At 39.8% G+C, this 21,906-nt stretch overlaps 1 protein-coding gene across 5 annotated transcripts in view; it reads right to left on the reverse strand.

The window, feature by feature from the left end:
- MACROD2 (mono-ADP ribosylhydrolase 2) overlaps positions 1 to 21,906 on the reverse strand; it is a 1,333,204-nt gene that overhangs the window by 80,440 nt on the left and 1,230,858 nt on the right. For all 5 annotated transcript variants that reach the window (XM_048842624.2, XM_048842625.2, XM_048842623.2 and 2 more), the window contains 2 exons: positions 16,746 to 16,787; positions 10,052 to 10,135 (listed from right to left, as the gene is read on the reverse strand). In XM_048842624.2, coding sequence (XP_048698581.2) covers positions 10,052 to 10,135; positions 16,746 to 16,787 — 126 coding nt within the window. The remainder of the gene's footprint in view (positions 1 to 10,051; positions 10,136 to 16,745; positions 16,788 to 21,906) is intronic.

The raw sequence follows: 21,906 nt of genomic DNA on the forward strand, positions 1-21,906 counted from the left end.
GGCTTCTCCCTGCCAAGCCAGGGCACCGCTTTTTGACTCTCCCATAAGCCATCCCTATGACACTATTAATGATAAATATATATTTTTCTTTGGATTCCCTCTGAGATATCTGCCATCCTTCTCTTTCCATTACAGCAGCAGTTGGCAATTGTATTTCCTTTAGGTGACAACTTTCCTCAGAATATCTGCTACTCAATTACCAGCATAATGGAAAAGTAATCTGTCACTCAATCCAAAAATGACAGAAAGTGGAGTGTGACATTTTGTGTTATTTTAGACCAGTAAATGTAAATGGTTTTGGGCCACATCAAAAGACAAATAGGAACATCTGTTTCTTTCCCCATAGAATGGCAGGCAGTCAAAAAAACAGGAATACATGAGTTACAGTAGCGTAATATGGACAAAATAAGCACACCAGTCTCTAAAGTACAGACTTTTGGCAATCTATTTTTGCTTTCCCTTGCCAAACTGGCTACTGACTGATAGGCACTTACTCTCGTCTCATTTGTTTCTTTGATGACAGTAAGGAAATTCCAAAGAGGACACACACCTTCATTTTATATTGAGAAGTAAGCAGATTAACCAACGATTAATAAGCAGGAAAAGTAAGAAACAATAACAAACTAAAATGAGAAAATATGAAAATCTGCAAGGGTTTGTCCACTTTGTGCTAGAGAGAGGTATTTAGTATGGAGGGCCATATGCCAGCTGTAATAGCATCCCCAAAATGAAGCAGCTGATACAATAATAAGCAGAAAGTCATGAGAGAGAGAGAGGGATGAAACAAGAACTCTAAGAAAAACCAGGAGATAATCTCACAACTGGAGCATGAGAGAGATTTTAGCATTTTCCATTTTCTCTGTAATTGCTCTCTGGAGAACGGATTGCTGTACAATTGACTGTTCTAGTTCAAACAGGAATTAATTCAGGGAAGTCCTCTGGTCTGTGTTATGCTGGAGGTCAGACTAGATGATCACAATGGTCCATTCTGACTTCAAAAATCTATGAATCTAAGGGGGGTCAGAATCTAACCATAAAACATCAGCAAATAGCTGAAATGTTTTTTTCCAGGGAAATACAGAATATTAAAGAGCCAAAACTGTACCACATTTTTGAGTGAAAGAGCTAAATTCTGGTTAACCAGTGAAACTGGCATTAATTCCACCCTCCAAATAGGACAATACATGCCCTGCAAAAGCACATATTTTGGCAGCAAACAGCCTGAGAAATGCTTGTTCTACACACTCTGTTCCTTCTTAGGGCTGGTCTTCACTACAGGGAGATTGATGCTGCTGCAGGGGCTGATTTAGTGGGTCTAGTGAAGACCTGCTAAATCAAACGCAGGGTGCTTTCCGGTCGACCCTGGTACTCCAGCTCCCTGAGAAAATTAATGTAAGTCGAACAGAGAGCGCCTTCCGTCGACGCAGCTCAGTGAAGACACCAGGGTAAGTCAACCTAAGCTATGACCTGAATAACGTAGCTGGAGTAGCATAACTTAGGTCGACTTACCCTGATAGTGAAGACAAGCCCTCGGAGTAGAAAGAGAGTAGACACCATTGCAATCCTTTGGGAAGTCATTCCAGTGGTTAATCACCCTTACTGTTAAATGGCACATGAAGGGCCATTGCCACAGGGTCATATCTTGCTTTTAATAGTCACATATGTGTCCACGTGGACCACATGTATGAACTCTGGGTCACACCATATGATGCCCCTCTACAACTCCTGTCATGGAAGCCCTGGACGTGTTCTCTCTCTCTCTGGGTTTCCAGCCAGAAATGGCATGGCCATCTTCTAATCAGTGCTCTGGTAGTAACTGGCCCTTGTTTGGTTGGAGATGTATACGCAAGGTAACCCAGGATTTGGTCCATAAGGAAAAACAGGATTATTAACCTTTATATTATTATTTATTTTATTTTCTGTTAAAAAAGTCCACCTGGGATAATGAAGGGGAATAAACTCAAGGGTAAATTAAAAACATAGTCCCCACTCCTGCAGTCATTTATACCTATGCTTAATTCCCTATTGACGTCAGTTGGACTATTTACATGCAACAAGGTATGCATAAATGTTTGGATCAAAATCAGCACCTCAGACAGCATTTCATCTCACAGTATCTCAGTGGCAAAAAGATATCAAAATTACAACAAAAACCACACATACCCCCATTATTACAAAGCTACAAACGCATTAAAATGAAATCATTAGGTAGGTGGCCTAAGGTTACTGAACATTTTCAATCTGCATTTTAATTTCTTTAATTAAATTATGATTTAGGTCAATTTTAATCACCACTGGTGTATAACCCTATGGGGTAAACTTTAACAGGGGTTAGGAAAGAATTAGCTCCAGTTATTGTTTAAGGCAGTTATGAGACATATTCCCTGCTCACTGTTCTAACAATTTACCTCAGTGCAGAGCCAGAATTTAGCATGTTGGTATCAGTTTGCCATGCCTGCTAAGTGCTGGCTAGGAGCACCTTGTTCCTTTTTCATTTGCCTGTAGCATTTTAGTCAGCAAATGTAAGGTGCTGTGGGGAAGGAGAAAATAGTGTAGTGCAGGAAGGTTATCTCAAAGGTAAAAATAGCAATTATAATGTAATGTACTTTAAATATTCAAAGCACTAAGCAAACATTAAGGGACTGATTGAAGGCCACTGAAGTCATTGGGAGGTTTCCCACTGACCTCAATAGGCTTTGGATCAGGCCTTGAGTAACTGAGCCTCACAATAGCCTTGTGAGATAACTAAGGGTTAGGTCTGGTAGGATGATTCACTAGACAAGGCAGAAGGTTGGTACTCAGGAGATGTGATTTGTGAGGTCTATTCTTAGCTGACCATATTTCCCTATGCTGAATATGGGACACCGGGTAAAATGACTCGTATTCAGGTGAGTTCAATGGCAATCAATCAGAACTACGCAGCACAAACATTCAAATTAAATTCAAGTTGACTGAGCCCCTGTTAAAAAGGAATACTGCATAGTTGGATTCTTTTTATTTATCTTCAAGGCTTTAGGGCTCACATGGGGAGAGGTGACACAAATCCCCTCAGCACTTCACATTTTCCTCAGCTGGATGATGGAAATAATAATACAAACCTTTGTCAAAGCACTTAAAATCTAAAATAGTGCAGTGCACGTGTTGTTAGGGTCACCTCACTTTCACACATGGAGGAACTAAGCAAAAAATAAAAAAAGTTCAAGTGACTCGATCAAGAGCAAACAGCAAAGCAATGGCAGAGTTGGAAACAGAACTCAAGCAACCTTGATTCTGAACACTGCGCCTATCCTTCTAGGTAATGCTGCCTCTGATTGATTGGTTGATGGGTAGGCAGAGATAATTCAATTCAAAACCAGTCAGGATTGTTTCTTCAGGATCAGTGGTTTTGCGTTTACTGTATTGATTGATCTGTTAATCATGTGTATTTAATACAATGTATTATTGCGATGAAATAGTTAATACATCGTTAACCATGTCCTGCTATTAAGCAAAACACAGCGTGTGTGGTTTTTTTCTCAGAACCACAGCCAAATAAAGCCTCCAGTAACACATTATGATTGCTCATACACAGCATATGCAATTATGTGGGTGCAGAGGTGTTACAGGAAGAAGAGAAGTTCAAAGAAAGCAATGTATGAGACTAGATATGTTGAAAACAACATAACCTGCTTAATTAAACAAACACACACACACACACAGAGCCAGACCTCGTTCACTAAATGTACATATTACTAAATCTGTTGTGTTAAAATTTCATAAGCAGTGGGGCCAGGGCTGCCACTCTGTACTGCCCTGAGTTTGAATAATCAGAGTGGTTTATTGTTCACATAATGGATAGAAATGTGAAATTATTTCCTTGACAGATGAGTACCCTGGAGGTAACTTGGCATGTCACTGTATATAATTCTTCTCTGACAACATTACATGAGTCACTTTAGTGACTTAGTACTTTGCAACATATACCATCTCAATAGTGGGAAAATCTACTGAAAAATTATTCATAGTGAAAACAGCACTCTCAGCTGTTTACCTGATAACAGGTGTATAAGAAACCCAAGAGGGTTCTCAGAGAGACATCGGAGGAATGATCAGGCCTAGCAACATAGATTAAAATGGGATGTATTTTCAAAGCTGTATTAGTCTTTACATTGTAACACTGTGGGATGCAGCAATTTAATGAAATACTAGCAGCCACCAAAACACAAAGAATCTTTCAAGAAGTGTTCACTTTAGAAGTAGAAAAAAAAAGACGCTGTCAATATTTTTAGCCAGCCAAATGGAAACAGATCATCTGATTTCCTCAGTGCTGTAATCAGTCAAAACAGATGGCAGACTTCAAAATAAAAATGAAGTAACAAGCCCCCAATCAGAGAAGAAAGGGGTTAACAACTTCCCCTTAAACATAACTATTCTACATTAAGGAGAAATGTTTCGCGGTCCCTTCCAGTCCTATGATTCTCTGATTTTATGCTTTGTATCCCCAAAATAACTTCTTCTATGATATCTTTTCTTAGTTTAAAATATTCTTTTTGAGGATACATGCAACACACTGCATTTAACATTTTTAATATATCATGTCTGTAGTTCAGGTTTGTCGCCGAACATCATTGTCCTGTGGGGTATAACAGAGAGATACAATTACCACTTTTCTACTCAAAGGGCAAAACAATTATTCTCTATACATTTTCAGGACACCCTGAAACTTAGTCAGAAGGGGAATGTGAGAGACTAGTTAACATTGGGTCCACATTTTAAGGAGGAGGGAAACTGCCAACTGAGCGTAGAATTGGAAACACATCCTTAAATGTCTTAATAGCATTAATGATTACCCATGTCTCTCTACTGGAGAATGGTAAGTACCAATAGGTGCTAGATGGACTTTAAGGCCAAAATTCAGCAAAGCTCTTAAGCCTCCATTACTTCCAGGGACTTAAGCATGTCCTGTTGAATAGGAATGGGATTACTCACATCTTTAAAGTTAAGCATGTGCTTGAGTGCTTTGCTGAGTCAGGGACCAGGAGAGGAAAAATAAATCAGACTTCATCTCTAACCAGATACAGTTCTACCAGATACTAGGAATAAGGCAAATGTGAGTCGTTACTCCCTAACTGAGAGACCACTGACTCTAGATGTGGGTGTAATAAATGTTCTCCTGATGGAGATAAAAGTTTTGTCTCTGGAAAAATCTCTTTCTAGAAAAACATGATCTATTTGCCAGACCTCCTGAGCCAAAAGAGCTATCAAAATTAGATGCACTTCAACTCTCAACTTCCTGTACACGCAAAGCAAAAGAGAACACACAGGTGACACATACACTTGGCTTTGTCTGAATAAGGCAAGAACTTCCATCCATCAGTGAGCCAAGGTCCCTGCCCACTTTTGAACAATATTTCAGACATATGATGTTGGACTTGAAAGCTATGATGTCTATAGTCAGATTACCTCATCAGGCAAAGGAACTCTCCTCAACCTAGTGTTTTTACTACGATTTGTGTACATCTTTACCCTTGTGACTTGGATCATCCATCAAACAGTTTTCCTTGTCAGCCAGGTGTAGAGAAAACAGAAAGAATGTATCCAAGATGCACAATTCCCACAGACAAGCTGTCTCCTTACATGGGGTTTAGGCTTCAAATTATCATCTCTTGATGCTAACAGTCTGCCCATCTATCAAACAGTATCTAATCTTTAGTTTTTGATAAAGATTATGGAATAGGCTGCAGCAGGACAACTCTCAGAGCTCCCGTATGCCTTCAAATCCTCTGTGTAATCAGGATTCTGACCTGGGTAAGGCACCAAATTGGCTCTTCTTGCATGGCTTAATTATCTACTCCTGGTAATGGAGAAAGATCAGGTGTTCATGATGATGCCATTAGATCTATCAGTTGTCTTTGATATTATGAGATCACGGTCATACAGCTGAGGTCCTTGGTGGGAGTGAATGAGGCTGCTCTTCAGTGGTTTGGCTCTGTTTTTGCCTAGAGATTCCCGATGGAACTGATGAGCAACAGCTCTTCCTCCTTACCATACCAGAAGCATCTATTATTTCATCCTTATTACTCAGTGTACATAAGTCCAATAAAAGAGCTAGAGAGGAGACACAGGGGAGTTCTTGGTTTTGCTGTGTGGAAAAGAGAGTGATGGGAGTAACGTGTGCTGACTTGTGATACGTATGTTTCATGTGCTGTTGTTTTACCTAAGTATTTTTATATTGTGTTTTTAATGGAGGCAAAGAGTACCTATAGCTTTGAATAGGCATATCTTTAAGATTTAGTTAATTCCAAATACATAAATAAAGCAAAAAGACTCCCATGTCTTTTGGGGCATTTTGATTTTCATTGTCTTGGCTGTCTACAATGTCACTTTAAAAATATCTTACATTTATCAAGCCACCAAGATAGGAAATACCACTTTTTGTAGTGGCAAACTTGTTTTTCACACTTCAATTTTTTTAGACTGCCAATCTCTCAGTGCATTTGAGTGATGGTAAAGTAAAAATTACAACTGGCTGATTTTACCCCTCACTGCAATTGTAAAAAAAAAAAAAAGATTTTTTTATATATATAAAATATAAACAGGACATTTGCAAATGCAATAGGTGAAATGCTCTAGGGAGTTCAAGAATAAAGAGTGCCCCGTCTATTCCTGCACTCCCAAATAAAGTTCTATACTACGTTATAACACATACACAATGTAATAAATGGCTGATAGAAAAATCTGCTATGCAGTTCACACTTGCTTCTCTCTCAATGGTTCAAATACATAAAACAATACTTTTACTACCATAAAAAGAGAGACCATTAATACTTTAGAGGTTCAGTATAAAATTACTTTCATTAGCATGCCAAGTGTATATTTTAGCTTACTAGAAAAGAAACTCCCTACAAACAGCCATTTATTTGACATTCCTTCATTGCAGAGGGGGTAACGATACAGGAATCAATTTCCCATGACCTTCTGGAGAGACTTTAGATGTACTGAAAAGGTACTACTACATTATCTCAAACCAGTGAAGCAGCTGGGCACAGTGTAGAAAAATATTACTGAGCTCAGTGGATTAGTATTACAGGTTGCCATCTGGGGATGTGCATTCAGGGTAGAGTCAGTATGCTGTTAAAAGAGAAAACATTGGCCTCGCTACATATTCCCACCTTTATTTTAAATGGACACTGTTAGTACAGTACAAAATCCTGCAGAACTTGAAATTTACAGAGACTCTTCTTGTGGTTTCTGTAGTTCATTATTATTATTATTATTATTATTATTACTGGTGATGCCAGCTTGGGGAAATAATATTTCCCTCTAATGAGTGTGCAGTATATAAACAGAGCTATGCATATGCACAATCCTGGATCATGCCACATATTCACAGCTTTGTTCATCTGCAAGGCTTGCCATAAGATTTCTTTTAATTAATTAGAAACAACATTCTAGGTAGTAATTAGATCATTAGTTTATGGCTAAACTCTGTTCTCAGACAAATGTGTGCAAATCCTAGTTACTTAAATTGAAAGGGCTCACAGGGTGTTACATTAAAATCTGGCCACTTTGCAAGTTTTTAGGAATTCAGTATCGGGGGCCTAAACTATTTGACATCTCTTTTAAACTGAGGCAAAGGTAATTCTACAGAAACCTGATCCAGAGTCTCTCTCTCTCTCTCTCTCTCTCTCTCTCTCTCTCTCGCTCTGCCCTTCCCCCTCTGTGGAGGCTTTAATTACTTTTTTCCATCACAAGGACTCTTGAGTATAAATTTAGACTTTCAGCCCTTATGCATTACAACCTGATTTCTGCCTAAGGAAAAGAGAATTCCATCACCAAATAGATTAAATTTTGCAGCAGTGATTACGTGTTACAGGCCTCAATTCTGCATCAGCAAAAGCCACGGAACAGCATCAAATTCAAGTAGTTCAGACATTCTACAGTTCCAGGGTAATATAATCATTCTCCTGCCATGCTATTTACTTCATTCTTTCAATGCATTTATTTGTGTTCCACAAAGTGAACTGTAGGTCATGAAGAAACATTGACAAGAATAGTAAAACTGGAAGGTCTCATCTGGTACAGCACAAAAGCAGTTAAAGGAATATTAACATCTCTCTTTCCAATGAAAGGGAAAAACAGGGGTTTACAACATCCAACTTCTTCTTTATTTTTATGCTAAGTTCTAGTCACTTCCCAAGCAAAAACATACCATAATATATATTATTGTTTAGCCTCATTAGGGAAAATAACATCAAGCTTCAATTCTCTCTGATCTTCCAAAGCAGTCAGCCTGTATCCAAATGGATGCATTTATTTTGGCATCGTGAAGGTTCTCTCCTCTAGACATGAAATTGCTACAGCATTTTTAGGTGGCCTCAATACATTATTATATGGTTAATGAGAAAGAAGGCCAGTTAGGAAAAGATTTCTTGGACCCCTCCACACCTCCAAGGTGATGACAACCATTGCTTTAAGTACTTGCCACTAACAACCATGTCAGGATGTCAGTGACAGCATGTTACTGGTAGTTACTTAAAGTGAAGGATGTTATCTTTTTGGGCTTTATGATTCATCCTTTAGGAGCACTTCTCAGAGCACTAAGTCGGAGTGATGAAGATCATGTAGTAATTGGGTTAGGTGAAGAGTGAAACATGTCATCTTGGGAATGTTGGGTCAGAGGGATCCTGTGATAAGAAACTATCATGGAAATAAAGGATTAAGGCTTCCCATATTAATTATCTCACCATGAGGGCACTCAATAACAAGTAAACATTCTTCTGACGAGCACATCCCAAAACAACATGGGAATCTGCAATATGAAAATCGATTACATTATAAATCTTTGAATCTTTACGGCATGAAGGTCTTCAGTGGGAAAGCTCTGTGAATGAGATGTCAGTCCACCTAAAATTATTGCACTTTGATCCAATGTTAGAATGGCATCACTTCAGTACCATAGACTGTGGTACCTCTGCACACATGGACTAACTTCCCCCTATAGGCTACAGTTCAGGAACACAATCCTGCTCAAGAAAGCACAGAAGAGTTTAACTCTAAGCACATGCTTAAGTGCTTCCCTGAATAGGGATGGACTTAAGCACTTACATAAGGGCTTTTCTGAACTGGGGCTTTATCTGCATGATTAATGTGTAAATATATATATATACTAAATTCTCTTCCAAAAAGGAAAAGGAAATATTTTGGTAGATAGTGCACTTATCTGAACAGTTAACCCAACAGAACTGTGATGGGGTATACAAACCCTACACTGGGACGGAAGGGGTTAAAGGACAGTACTGGATCCAGATAGCTCCACCCCTCCAACCCTGGGGAGGATGCTCCAACCGGAGACAGGGTTGAAAAGGGAGCAACACGGGTCAGAAGGCTGGAGAGGAGTACAGACCTATCCGGAAGGCTCTTGCCAACTGGGGCCAGAGACGCCTCCCTGAAATACCAGGACTGTAAGCTGAGCCTGGCTGGGGCTGACTGACTGGTTTCCTTTTCCTCCTCTCCCCGCCCCCATCTGGGACCAGAAGCAAAGAGAAGCCATGGTAGGAAGTGAGCCAGGGATGGTAACTCAGTGGGAACCCCATGCCCCAGAGGTCTAACACTGCCAACTTTCCTAGGGACCAGGATCAGAGCCTGGTGGAGTGGGCGGGCCTGGGATCCCCTACCACTGCCCCACGACTGAGTGCATGCTAACCACTAGGCTTCGCAGCCCATCGAGGACCCCATTACAAGGACAATGTATATTACTTTTGGCATCATCAGTTACACAATGTCAGAGCATATCACAAGTATAGACAACCATAATTTCCCTTATTACCGGAACAGTAACAAGTAGAGTATTACGTGAAAACAGCATTTTTAATTTTGAATCTACATTGACATAAAACCCACCTGTATTAGAACTGCATTCCCGTGACCTAGAGCCAAAATTATATTAGCAAGGAAAAAAACCACACATGCATAGTCCATATAGATAGTAGGGATATTTTAAAATGAAAGTACTGTGTACTGCATAATTTAAAAATGAAGATCAATGAATAAGAACTTTAATACCACCTACCCTCATCATCATCCTTTAGGTTCTCAGATTTCTTTGATTTGCACTTCAAGGGAGATGGTGACTGGCCTTTTTGTTCCAATCCCTCTGCAAGCACAAAATATATTATTTTTGAGTAATATTATTTTATTAAATATTAATAGGCAGGCTATTTTAGCAATTATTTTATCTCAGCATTCCTTTCAACGCAGAATGCCTACACTTGCATTTTGAAGATTCAGCATTGCCTCATGTGTTGTATTTGGGGCCATAATAGGTATGTTTGGGTTCAAAGGGAACTTTAGCTGACGTTGATAGCTCAACCTTGAATAAAGCTCATATTTATTTAAATGATTCCTGCCTTCGCACTCTCCCGCTCTTCAGATTTATAACATTTAATAATATTTTAATCTGTAGTTGTTTCTAAGCAACATGCATCATATGGCTATGGACTAGTGGAGGAATATGTTCAAGAAGACTGATTTCTGTTAGCAGCCCAGTTTTGCATTCATTGCCAAAATCCACTAACAAAGGAATATTGACCTAAATATTGGCAGTATGGATGTGAGGCAGAGGTAAAAGCTTGATATCAAGTTTGAAGTTAATTGAGAGAGGGTTCCTTCAAATAAGATTGTTCAGAGTTGAAGAAGTCTTCCAATTTTTTTCTTCCCACTTCCATAATACAACAGCAAGAAGGGAAGAGATTAAATGTGGTTTGCTGGACTCACTTATAGTAGTTGAGAGCTAGCGTGCAGAGGACTTAAAATTAGTTGATTAAGCTTCAAAAATTATGAAGACTTGATATAACAACAGCTTAGGGTATGTCTAGCACTGGAATAAAAGACACGTGGCACGGCTGTGACTGGCCTGGGTCAGCTGTCTTGGGCTTGGAGAACTTGGGCTCGCAGGGCTGTAAAATTGGTGTGTAGATGATCACGCTCCAGCTGAATCCCGAATGTCTACACAGCAATGTTATAGCCCTACAAGCCTGAACCCTGCAAGCCAGAATCAGCTGAGCTGGGCCATTCACACGTGTTTAACTGCTGTGTAGACGTATCCAGAATGGCTTGTCATGTCTGCTGACCTTAATATAGTGCACCAAGTGACTGCTGGAGACCGGGTCAGACTTTTAAGAGTACTCGGCACCCATAAATGGTGCTGGACTGTCTTAAGAGTTCAGCTCCCATTTATGCACCTAAATGAAATGATTAGATTTTCAAAAAGGGCTCAGCGCTCAGCAGCTCATGTTGTTCTCCAGAGGTGCTGAGCCCTTTTGGAAATCTGGCCATTTCATTTAGGTGCCTAATGGGAGCTGTTGAGTGCTGATTTGTATTGAAAATCTGGCCCCTACGTTGTTGCTTTTTTTTTAAAAAAAGGAAGTTTTGAGTTCTTTTCCTTGCAGAGATAGACACAGAAGTGTAAACTGATTGTTAGTGTGGCTTGTCAATAGAAAAAAGGAGACTTTTTAGAAACTAGTAATACACATGCACTCTCAGCCTAATTTCACCTTACCAGTAGTGTAGCTCTATGTGAATAAATGCATCAAGCCCCTCCATCTCACTGTACTAACTTATAGGATGGGGGTCCTATCTTTGGAAGCAGTGACTCTGAAAAAGATTTGAGGGACATGGTGGATAATCAGCTGAACATGAGCTCCCAGGGAAGTGCTGTGGCCAAAAGGGCTGATGAGATCCTGGGATGCATAAACAAGGGAACCTTGAGTAGGAGTAGAGAGGTTATTTTCCCTCTATATTTGGCACTGGTGCAACCACTGCTGGAATATTGTGTCCAGTTCTGGTGCCCACAATTTAAGGATGTTGATAAATTGGAGAGAGTTCAGACTCAATCTATTTAGCCACATGCAGCATGGGAGTAAGAGAACAAACCTCCAAACTGCAAGCAGCCAGGTTGTGGGGGAAAGCTTGCACTTCTCTACCCATTAGTCAGGATTTGTGATTTGTTACCCCTGAGTAGTAGCCAGGATTTGGCTGGGTGTTTACAGTCCCACTTGGCCCTCACCAAGCCCTTGGCCTCACCAAGAAGCCAGGGGAAGGGGAGAAATCTCTCCACCTGCTTAGCTGGGACATTGTTCTTTCTGCAGCATACCATACTTAAATGTAGCAATAAGACTCACCAAATTCTGAGTCAGACTGTAAGTTACAGGCAGTAGAAGCCCACAGTACTTGGAAACATTATAAAATGAAGACCTGTATTAAATACAATTTTAGGGAATTAACACTAATAGTTAATTCAACAAAACCTCAAATTGGTGATTGTTTCTATATCTTCACATTATAGGGGACTCTTGTATTCATCAATTTACTGAAATATGAAAACACCCCCAGATTTGCTTGGTCTCAGGAACTGGACCTTTCCTTTCTAAAGGTTAACCACTTGACAGAAGACTGTGTTACATGCCAACAGATGTGATCAACTACATTGGAAATTTTAATACTAGATTTTGAAAAGAAGATATGAAATTAAGATCCGTGGAGCGCTAAAATCAACTTCTCTCTTCCCTGGCTGGTGGACATGCAGACTCAACCACAGGGAATAAATATCAGGGATTAAAACAACTCAGCTATTCAACACAGAGTCAGTCAGAAGCAATGGTCATGTTCAACACATGTTGTTAGTACGAAGGATAGAAGCTGTCAGACTTTAAAGATTGATTGCTGCCCCCTCTGCCATTCTTTAAAAGAAATTGAGTATTTATAATTAACTATATTGATGCAGGGCCTGTCTGGCTCTAATGCCCCCATATGATAGCTGCTCTTTTCCCTTTTTGGCTTGGCAATGCTTCACTCTAGGAGACCAAATCAATATGAATATTTCAAACACCAGTCTCCCCTCTGAAGATGAAGTTATCATCTAATCGATCTGTGAGGCTTCCTCTAGTCTCAAAAATCAAATGCCAATCAAGTTTTAGTGTTAAGTATCCATGTATAACATGGCTTGGTCTTCCTAGAGTCTCTGAATACATCAGAAAATATATCTAATGTCTTAATTGACTGCACTAAGATGGGGGTGGGGGGATGACGGTGCTTGCATTGGGAGAAGTTAGAACAGTTACTATTGCCAATGGAACAATGTTTCTCCATTACTGAAAGAATCTTAAAATGCTCACAAAAAGAATGTGGAGGAACCATCTCAGGAGAATGCGATTTCAAACACAATTTCATTGCTTTCTAGCAGACGAGTAGATTTTCCCTCACTCCAAAGACAGAAAGGGATTTTTGTAAGCTTCAAAAATGTGTATTTGTGTATGGCCAAGAAATAAATCTTAACCCTTTCAGTTCTGCAGAGACATACATGTATCATGAACAGAGCTGGCAAGAATGGCAAAAAACAGTGCTTACAACCATTTATTCGAGTTTTGAATGGCTGTTCAATTTAACCACTTTTGTACCCTTTATTATTTGTGAGCATTCATGCAAAATGGTATTTACTCACAATATATTTGGGGAATGGCTATTCTCCATGGGTCAAACCCACAAGGCAAATGTGCCACGTAAAGGAGGCCATTCCAAACTCCCAAAACATTCATAAATCCTGCTCAGTGACAAGTGCCTGACATTTTCCTCTCAGTCAGAGAAAAAGCTCTCCTCTAAGATGAAGTGCCCTGACATACGCACACGTATATATCAGAATGTACAATCTGGTAGTTTATGTTCATGTGGGCTAGTTTACAGAAAGGTTTCAAAGCGAGTGTGTGTGGGGAATATTGGGTCTACCATCTTGGGTAGGGAAGGTTTCTGATGCTGGGTGGGACTAGGCAGGTTGCACCCTTGGTGGAGAGATGGGATAATTGGTAGGACACTTACTTTGGGTATGTAACAGAAGGGTTGACAGGAAACATGGCAGGCAAGGGGCTTATCACTGGGATAAGATCCAATTGCTTTGGTAGCTAGAGCAGGGGTGTGGTTAGGTTGGGTAGATTTTCACAGCTGAAGGAGAGCAGGACACTTATAATTAGTGACAGGTCTAAAGAGGTTTTGAAAATTGAACAAAGGGGGAGGCTTGTTTGTGTGTTTTTGATCCCTCCCTAATATTAAGGAAATTAACTTTGGTTATAAGAAAAGGAGTACTTGTGGCACCTTAGAGACTAACCAATTTATCTGAGCATGAGCTTTCGTGAACTACAGCTCACTTCATCGGATGCATACCGTGGAACAAACCCTACAGTGTTGGAATATGTATTTACAAAACCATGCTTCCCATAATAGCACATGGCTGCACAATTTGCATATGCCATCATTGAGCATAACTGTGGTAGCATAAGAGGTATTTTTGCCTTCCTATAGGTCTGAAAACATAAGTGTACAAAAACCAGGTAATCCAAAAGTGAAGATTTACAATAATGTTTCATTAATGTGGTATAAAATGACCAGCCTCATGGCACTGCAGTATTAAATCATGTAAGTTAAAGATGGACAAAATCTATCTGATCATTTAGTCTTTCCCTCTGCAAGTGCAAGATATAATTCTCAGATAAAGGACATATCAGATACTGAACTACAAAAATCTGTAGCTGCCCTTTTGACTCAGCCATTCTAACAGCAGACTGTATGAAATATGATAACATCAGAGCACTTTGAGTTGAACATAACAGTATGCTAACAGCTATTACAAGAGGCTGCATCCTGAAAAATAAACTGATCATCTAAAAAATACTAATTAAATGCCATTAGAGGACTGGTTTTGAGTGTTTCCTTTAAGAATAGGTTATTTTTAAAATAAAAATATTGTTTCCTAAGGTACTGGAGATACTCTTGTCCAGTGTCATAACTCACAGTAATGCTCATCAGTGCCAGTTACGCTTAATATAGTGTTATCAGCAGGTATCACTGGAGATCATCTGAGACACATGCAATCAAAACATCCCCCTGTTTACTTAAAAAAAAATTATGAAGAACAGAGTTTCTAAATGTAATAAGATATGCACACTCCTGAGTGGTGGAGACATAAGACAGAGAATACACTCTCAGCATGTTCATCTCCCCATAAACTACACATTTGGCCATCTGCTATTCCTTACTTATGGCTGAGTCCAGCAGCTGCTCTAAAGGCCTGATCTAGTGCCCATTGAAGTCAGTGAACATATTCCCACCGACTTCAGCGGACACTAGATCAGGCGCTAAGTGAGGATCTGAATTTTTTCTACCAGCTTTAGCAACTGTGTTTAATTAGAACTGAGTCTCCAGATCGAAAGAGCCCACATGAGATCGCCTGCTATTGCACACTCCAGGAATCCCAGAAGTTTTTAAGGCTGAAACATTAGAGAAACAACCTAAAGATGAGCTTTTGAGTACAGATTATATCTGAATGGCTCAGCAGTTCGGGATCATCAATATTGGCTTCAGCTACTGATTCTGTCTGCAGGAGTCATGACCTCATGAAGTCAAGTGGAATGAAAAATGATTATTCATTAACAACTGAAAGTGGCAAATAGCAGTTGCAACCTTATTTAAACACAGATTAATCAACTTTCCCCACAAAGCATTTAAGAGCAGACACTCTTCAGCCTGGTGACTAAATTACCATAAACAGAGCTCTCCCCTTAACACAGAAGTCATCTGTTTATGACATTTATGCAAATGTCCCTTACTAATATTAAGTTCTTACATTAATGGGTCAAAATGGCATCGCTCTCTACTGCTAAAGGATATATGAAGGATACTAAACTTTGGCCACACAAGTATTAATAGCGCATCCAACATCTAATTCTCAAAATATAACTCAGTGATGGGGCATGAAGCAACATAAGGTACTGAATATGTGGTACCCCATCGCCACCCTGTGCTTGAAATCCACACAGGAGCAGATATGCCGCAAAATGTACCACTCAAATGACCTAAATCTGTGGTGATTTGCAGTGTAACCCATGTGGTAACTTCATTTAATTTAATGGAGTTACAAAGGAAGCAAGACAAAAGAACTGATACTAAGTCTTATTCTTGCTATAAAGTGGAAATTTTATTTTTAATTTCTACTATTAAATATTTTAAAAATTCAATTTAATTTATATATGAAAGAATCCAAAAAAATTCTAAACAATATAGCTAATAAAAATACATATGTATTGGTTCCAATAAAAAGTGAAATTGGAGATATCACAGTTTTTTGGAAAGGTCAGAATAGAAAATAATCACGGTATCAAAAATACAACAGTACGATACCTGTCAGCAAGTGCTGAATTTTTAGTGGCCACTGTGTGCTTTTGCATGTGTATATTTTGTACATCAAACACAATACCATACATATTAGTATTTATAAAAGCTCCATCCAATGCAGTAGGCAGAGAACAATAATTATTCATACATGTAGTAAACTCAGAAGGCCAAAATACCATAAATGTCCTGCCAACTCAGAAGTATCACACACACACAGACACACACACACAGAGTAGTCAATGACTACACACACACGCACGAACACAGAGAATCAGTGACTGCAAATGTGCAAATGCAAGTCCCCAAGGGTTGCTCTGCATTCACACCTTAGTAAAATAACTAAACTGTGGAACCATAATTAGTTCCCATTTGTGTTCAAACTAGTTGTTAATAAGAAACATAATTACAAACCAGTGGGCTACAATGGATGATGACTATAGTACCTAGAAAGAAGGTTCACCATGGTCATTTGATTAATTTTAAGATGTTTCTCAAACTGTTTTATAATGTGCAGAAGTATGTTTTTGACAAACATTTTCACACACCTGTATCCTCACTTATCTCACTCTCCTCTTCATTATCATCATCTGTCAAAAAATGAAATAAAATGATTATGAAAAAAAGAGAAGCATTTGAAAATAATGTTGCATTCTTCAAATAGCTTTTATTTTCATTTGTTTCCTGCTGTCCAAAGTTTTACGTTTAGATTTAGAAAAAATACTAGTATGGTAGATTACTGATATCTAGATATCAAAATTCAGGGAGGAATAATTCTGCCTTGACTTACACACAGTGAAACCACATTGTAATCTATTTCATTGTTTTTCATTTCTAAGGGTGAAATTAATCTAATTTTACTTGTCAAGCTCAGGATTCTTTGTTTTTCTTGAAACAGCTGGTAACATTAACACTAAAATTGGTTGGAAGTTTTGTTTTTTGGAGGAAAATATATTTGAGGGTGAAAAAAAATGTTTGCCTAAATTTTCCAGAGAAAATGTAGACTTTAAATCTCAAAACTGAACGTTTTGGGGGTTCAGCCAAAAAGTGTTTTATTTTCAGCTGAAAACTTTTCAATTTGGGGTGTTTCAATTTAAACCTTAAAATTCCCAAGATGGCACCCATGGTTACTGAAAGGTCTCAGCAAAATGCTTAGAAAACACCCAGTAAAGCAAGAGTTACTTAGCCACTAATTTCCCAATAACATGTTCTTTCCCATGAGAGCATTTGCAGTAAAATCAATGTGAGAATCATTGAATCTGGAAGGGAACTCAAGGGGTCATCTAGTCCATCCCCATTTGCTGAGAGGGGATTAAGCACACCTAGATCATCCCTGATAATGTTTCTTTAACCTATTCTTAAACACTTTCAATGAAAGAGATTCCACAACCTCCCTAGGCTACCTGAATAGATCAAATTAATCTCAGCCGTCACAGTAAATCAGCATGATGCAATTATATCTTAAAATACCTATCACTAGCAGAGCTTCTGTGGAAATTCTTACTTATAGTACAGTAAGTGGCTTGGAATAGGAAATTCCCGAAGCACTAGAATATAGTGTAAACTGGTAATATTGGACACACAGGCAAGGAATATGACCTTATTAAAAAGTAGTGAAGTCTTAATGCAATACAAATATGAAATGGAGAATACTGCTTTTGTGAACTAACGGGGAATCTTTCTAAGGAAAGGATAGGGTTATTGCTCCTATGGAGCATTTTATGCATGTCCCAGAATCTCATATATCTTAACATCTAAAATCTCAGCAAACTAGGTATAGTGTGGACATTATTGTATATTCTGTACAGCATGGTTTTAACTGACCAAATCAAAAAGTTTAAATATATACATAGAGACAGGCTTAAATCTAAACCCTGGAGCCAACCCCCCACTGAACTTTGGAGAAGTCCAGGAGTAAAATTTTCAAAAGCACCCAGGTGATTTAGGAACCTAGTTTACATTTTCAAAGGTGACTTGGGCACTTCAAAGCCTACGTCTCACTGAAAGTCAACAAGGTCCCTAAGTGCCTAAGTCACTTTTGAAAATGGGACTTGGACTCCTAAGTCACTTTTGGAAATTTCACCCCAGCTCCATATCTGACTGACATTTTTGACTCAGACCCCTCTTCTCTGGTAACGCCACAACTGGTCCAGAAAATTATAACACATGAAGCATATGAAGGAAGGTGCTTACATTTGAGGCAACACAGCAATTTCTTTGACCTCAACTTGGCAAAGATTGCTGAAGTGACAAACACCCTCCTTATTCACTAGACATCCATTACAAGAATTATCATCTTATACTGGGATAAGCTCCTGCCACGTTTTAAGAACCCGTTTTCAAAACACAGCTCATTTCTCATCCGGATGAACTATGCCAAGGTCAGTTCCTGAGTGCATTAATTACTGAGAAGCAGAAACAAGGCAAGAACTCCTTGACTGAAGTCCAGTCCAAGTTGTATAATTCGAAACCCAGATCCTTGTAAATTACATAGTTTATACAAAAAGAAAAGGAGTACTTGTGGCACCTTAGAGACTAACCAATTTATTTGAGCATGAGCTTTCGTGAGCAACAGCTCACTTCATCGGATGCATACCATGGAAACTGCAGCAGACTTTATATACACACAGAGAATATGAAACAATACCTCCTCCCACCCCACTGTCCTGCTGGTAATAGCTTATCTAAAGTGATCATCAGGTTGGGCCATTTCCAGCACAAATCCAGGTTTTCTCACCCTCCACCCCCCCACACAAATTCACTCTCCTGCTGGTGATAGCCCATCCAAAGTGACAACTCTTTACACAATGTGCATGATAATCAAGTTGGGCCATTTCCTGCACAAATCCAGGTTCTCTCACCCCCTCACCCCCCTCCCAAAAACCACACACACAAACTCACTATCCTGCTGGTAATAGCTCATCCAAAGTGACCACTCTCCCTACAATGTGCATGATAATCAAGGTGGGCCATTTCCAGCACAAATCCAGATTTTCTCACCCCCCCCCACCCCCATACACACACAAACTCACTCTCCTGCTGGTAATAGCTCATCCAAACTGACCACTCTCCAAGTTTAAATCCAAGTTAAACCAGAACATCGGGGGGGGGGGGTAGGAAAAAACAAGGGGAAATAGGCTACCTTGCATAATGACTTAGCCACTCCCAGTCTCTATTTAAGCCTAAATTAATAGTATCCAATTTGCAAATGAATTCCAATTCAGCAGTTTCTCGCTGGAGTCTGGATTTGAAGTTTTTTTGTTTTAAGATAGCGACCTTCATGTCTGTGATTGCGTGACCAGAGAGATTGAAGTGTTCTCCGACTGGTTTATGAATGTTATAATTCTTGACATCTGATTTGTGTCCTTTATTCTTTTACGTAGAGACTGTCCAGTTTGACCAATGTAAATGGCAGAGGGGCATTGCTGGCACATGATGGCATATATCACATTGGTGGATGTGCAGGTGAACGAGCCTCTGATAGTGTGGCTGATGTTATTAGGCACTGTGATGGTGTCCCCTGAATAGATATGTGGGCACAATTGGCAACGGGCTTTGTTGCAAGGATAAGTTCCTGGGTTAGTGGTTCTGTTGTGTGGTATGTGGTTGTTGGTGAGTATTTGCTTCAGGTTGCGGGGCTGTCTGTAGGCAAGGACTGGCCTGTCTCCCAAGATTTGTGAGAGTGTTGGGTCATCCTTTAGGATAGGTTGTAGATCCTTAATAATGCGTTGGAGGGGTTTTAGTTGGGGGCTGAAGGTGACGGCTAGTGGCGTTCTGTTATTTTCTTTGTTAGGCCTGTCCTGTAGTAGGTAACTTCTGGGAACTCTTCTGGCTCTATCAATCTGTTTCTTTACTTCCGCAGGTGGGTATTGTAGTTGTAAGAAAGCTTGACAGAGATCTTGTAGGTGTTTGTCTCTGTCTGAGGGGTTGGAGCAAATGCGGTTGTATCGCAGAGCTTGGCTGTAGACGATGGATCGTGTGGTGTGGTCAGGGTGAAAGCTGGAGGCATGCAGGTAGGAATAGCGGTCAGTAGGTTTCCGGTATAGGGTGGTGTTTATGTGACCATTGTTTATTAGCACTGTAGTGTCCAGGAAGTGGATCTCTTGTGTGGTTTATACAGTAGCTTCTTTTTCCTTTTGACAAAACCATGTTTTCATCCCATCTAGTCTATGGACAGAGTGTTATCCAAAGGTCCAGGTCTACTTTAACATATTGTTCATTGTTTGTGTCAACCTTAAAGTAAAGTTTAACAAAACCATTAGGACCCAGGAGTAGAACTTTGATGACGGTAAACATTTCCTTATAGAGATACTGTCACTATTAGGTAAATCCCCAACTTACTTACTCTCTAAAAAAACCTAAGAACCACTCCCCCCACAAACCATTTAAAATTCCACTGAACCTGTAACCTCTTTTCAAAAAGGCCTTGACCAACTCACTGCAGCAGCAGAAGTGCAGGTGATCCTGTGTGTACATCCAGCTACTTATGTGTCCGCTGGAGGCAGAAGAGTTCTCTGCTGCATAGCTTCACCATTAAAGCCCTGCAACAGGGAGCTCTCAGAACTCATTCCCTCAAGTCCTGCTGGAGAAAGGAGAACGGACCTTGCAGCCTGGGGCAGGAGGATCAACGACCGTGACCCCCACATAAAACCGTCCTTGTGGCAGGTGTGGCCATTGAGATGCGACCCCGATGAAGGATACCCTGGAGTCTGCAGCAGACTCATGCAGCAAGGAAGACCTTTACTCCAGCATGTCCCCTGGGTTAGAGAATGAAGTTTCCAGATTACTGTTAGTCTAAAGTATAGAAAGTATATAAATAAGGCATAAGGTGCATGACTCACATGAATAGCAGTGTAAGAACAAGTTAAGTGTAAACAGTGCAAGAACAGTTAAAGTTCAGATTATAACCTATGATTGAAATATGCCCCAACTATTCATATTATTTGGGATAATTACATCTATAAAGATCTGAAAGCAGGGGGCTGGGTGCAGGTTGTTCAGAACATCCCTTTGTAAAATCCCTCATTAATTCATATATCATGCAATGGTTGTCAGGCTTTCTTTTCATAATCTCATTTGCTGTCTGCAGAGCTCTGTAGAACAGAATGATTACACTACTTTTTGTACTATTGAGATTGGAGAAGGAGCGTCTCATATCCCATGATCCCTCCCCCCCCCCCCCCCCCCCCCGCCTCTCTCAGGTTCTCTCTGGCCCTGTCTCATCAACACATTCCACACAGGCAAAGAGCTGCCAAATCGTGAAAACTATCAAACTGCTAGATTTGACCTGGCAACAGGCTCTAAATACCATTACTAATCCAAAAAGCCATCAAACCTCCACCCACTCCTTGCTCTTCCCTCTTTTTGTATTGTTAAGCAAATACATTATTTTCTGTTTAACTATATAAGCACGTAATCAGAGCTCATAAACGACTGCAGCAGGCAGCTCTCTGTTCCAATCTGCATTCCTGTGTCCCCACTGACATAGCCCCATACACTGTGGATTCTCACTTTCACCCACTTCTTCAACACTCCTTTCCGATTTCTTTTTGCCTTTCTCCGGTTTCCTTGTTACCTCTCTCATCTTCTTTCACTCACAGTTCTTTTTATCTCTATTTCTTTCCCACCCATTCCCAGTTGTCTCTCCCCTTGTTCTCAGCCTACCCTGGTTTCTTACTTCTCCTTTCACAAGTGTATATCTTCATATTG

This window comes from Caretta caretta, chromosome 3 (genome assembly GCF_965140235.1).
Source record: "Caretta caretta isolate rCarCar2 chromosome 3, rCarCar1.hap1, whole genome shotgun sequence".
Lineage (NCBI taxonomy): Eukaryota > Metazoa > Chordata > Testudines > Cheloniidae > Caretta > Caretta caretta.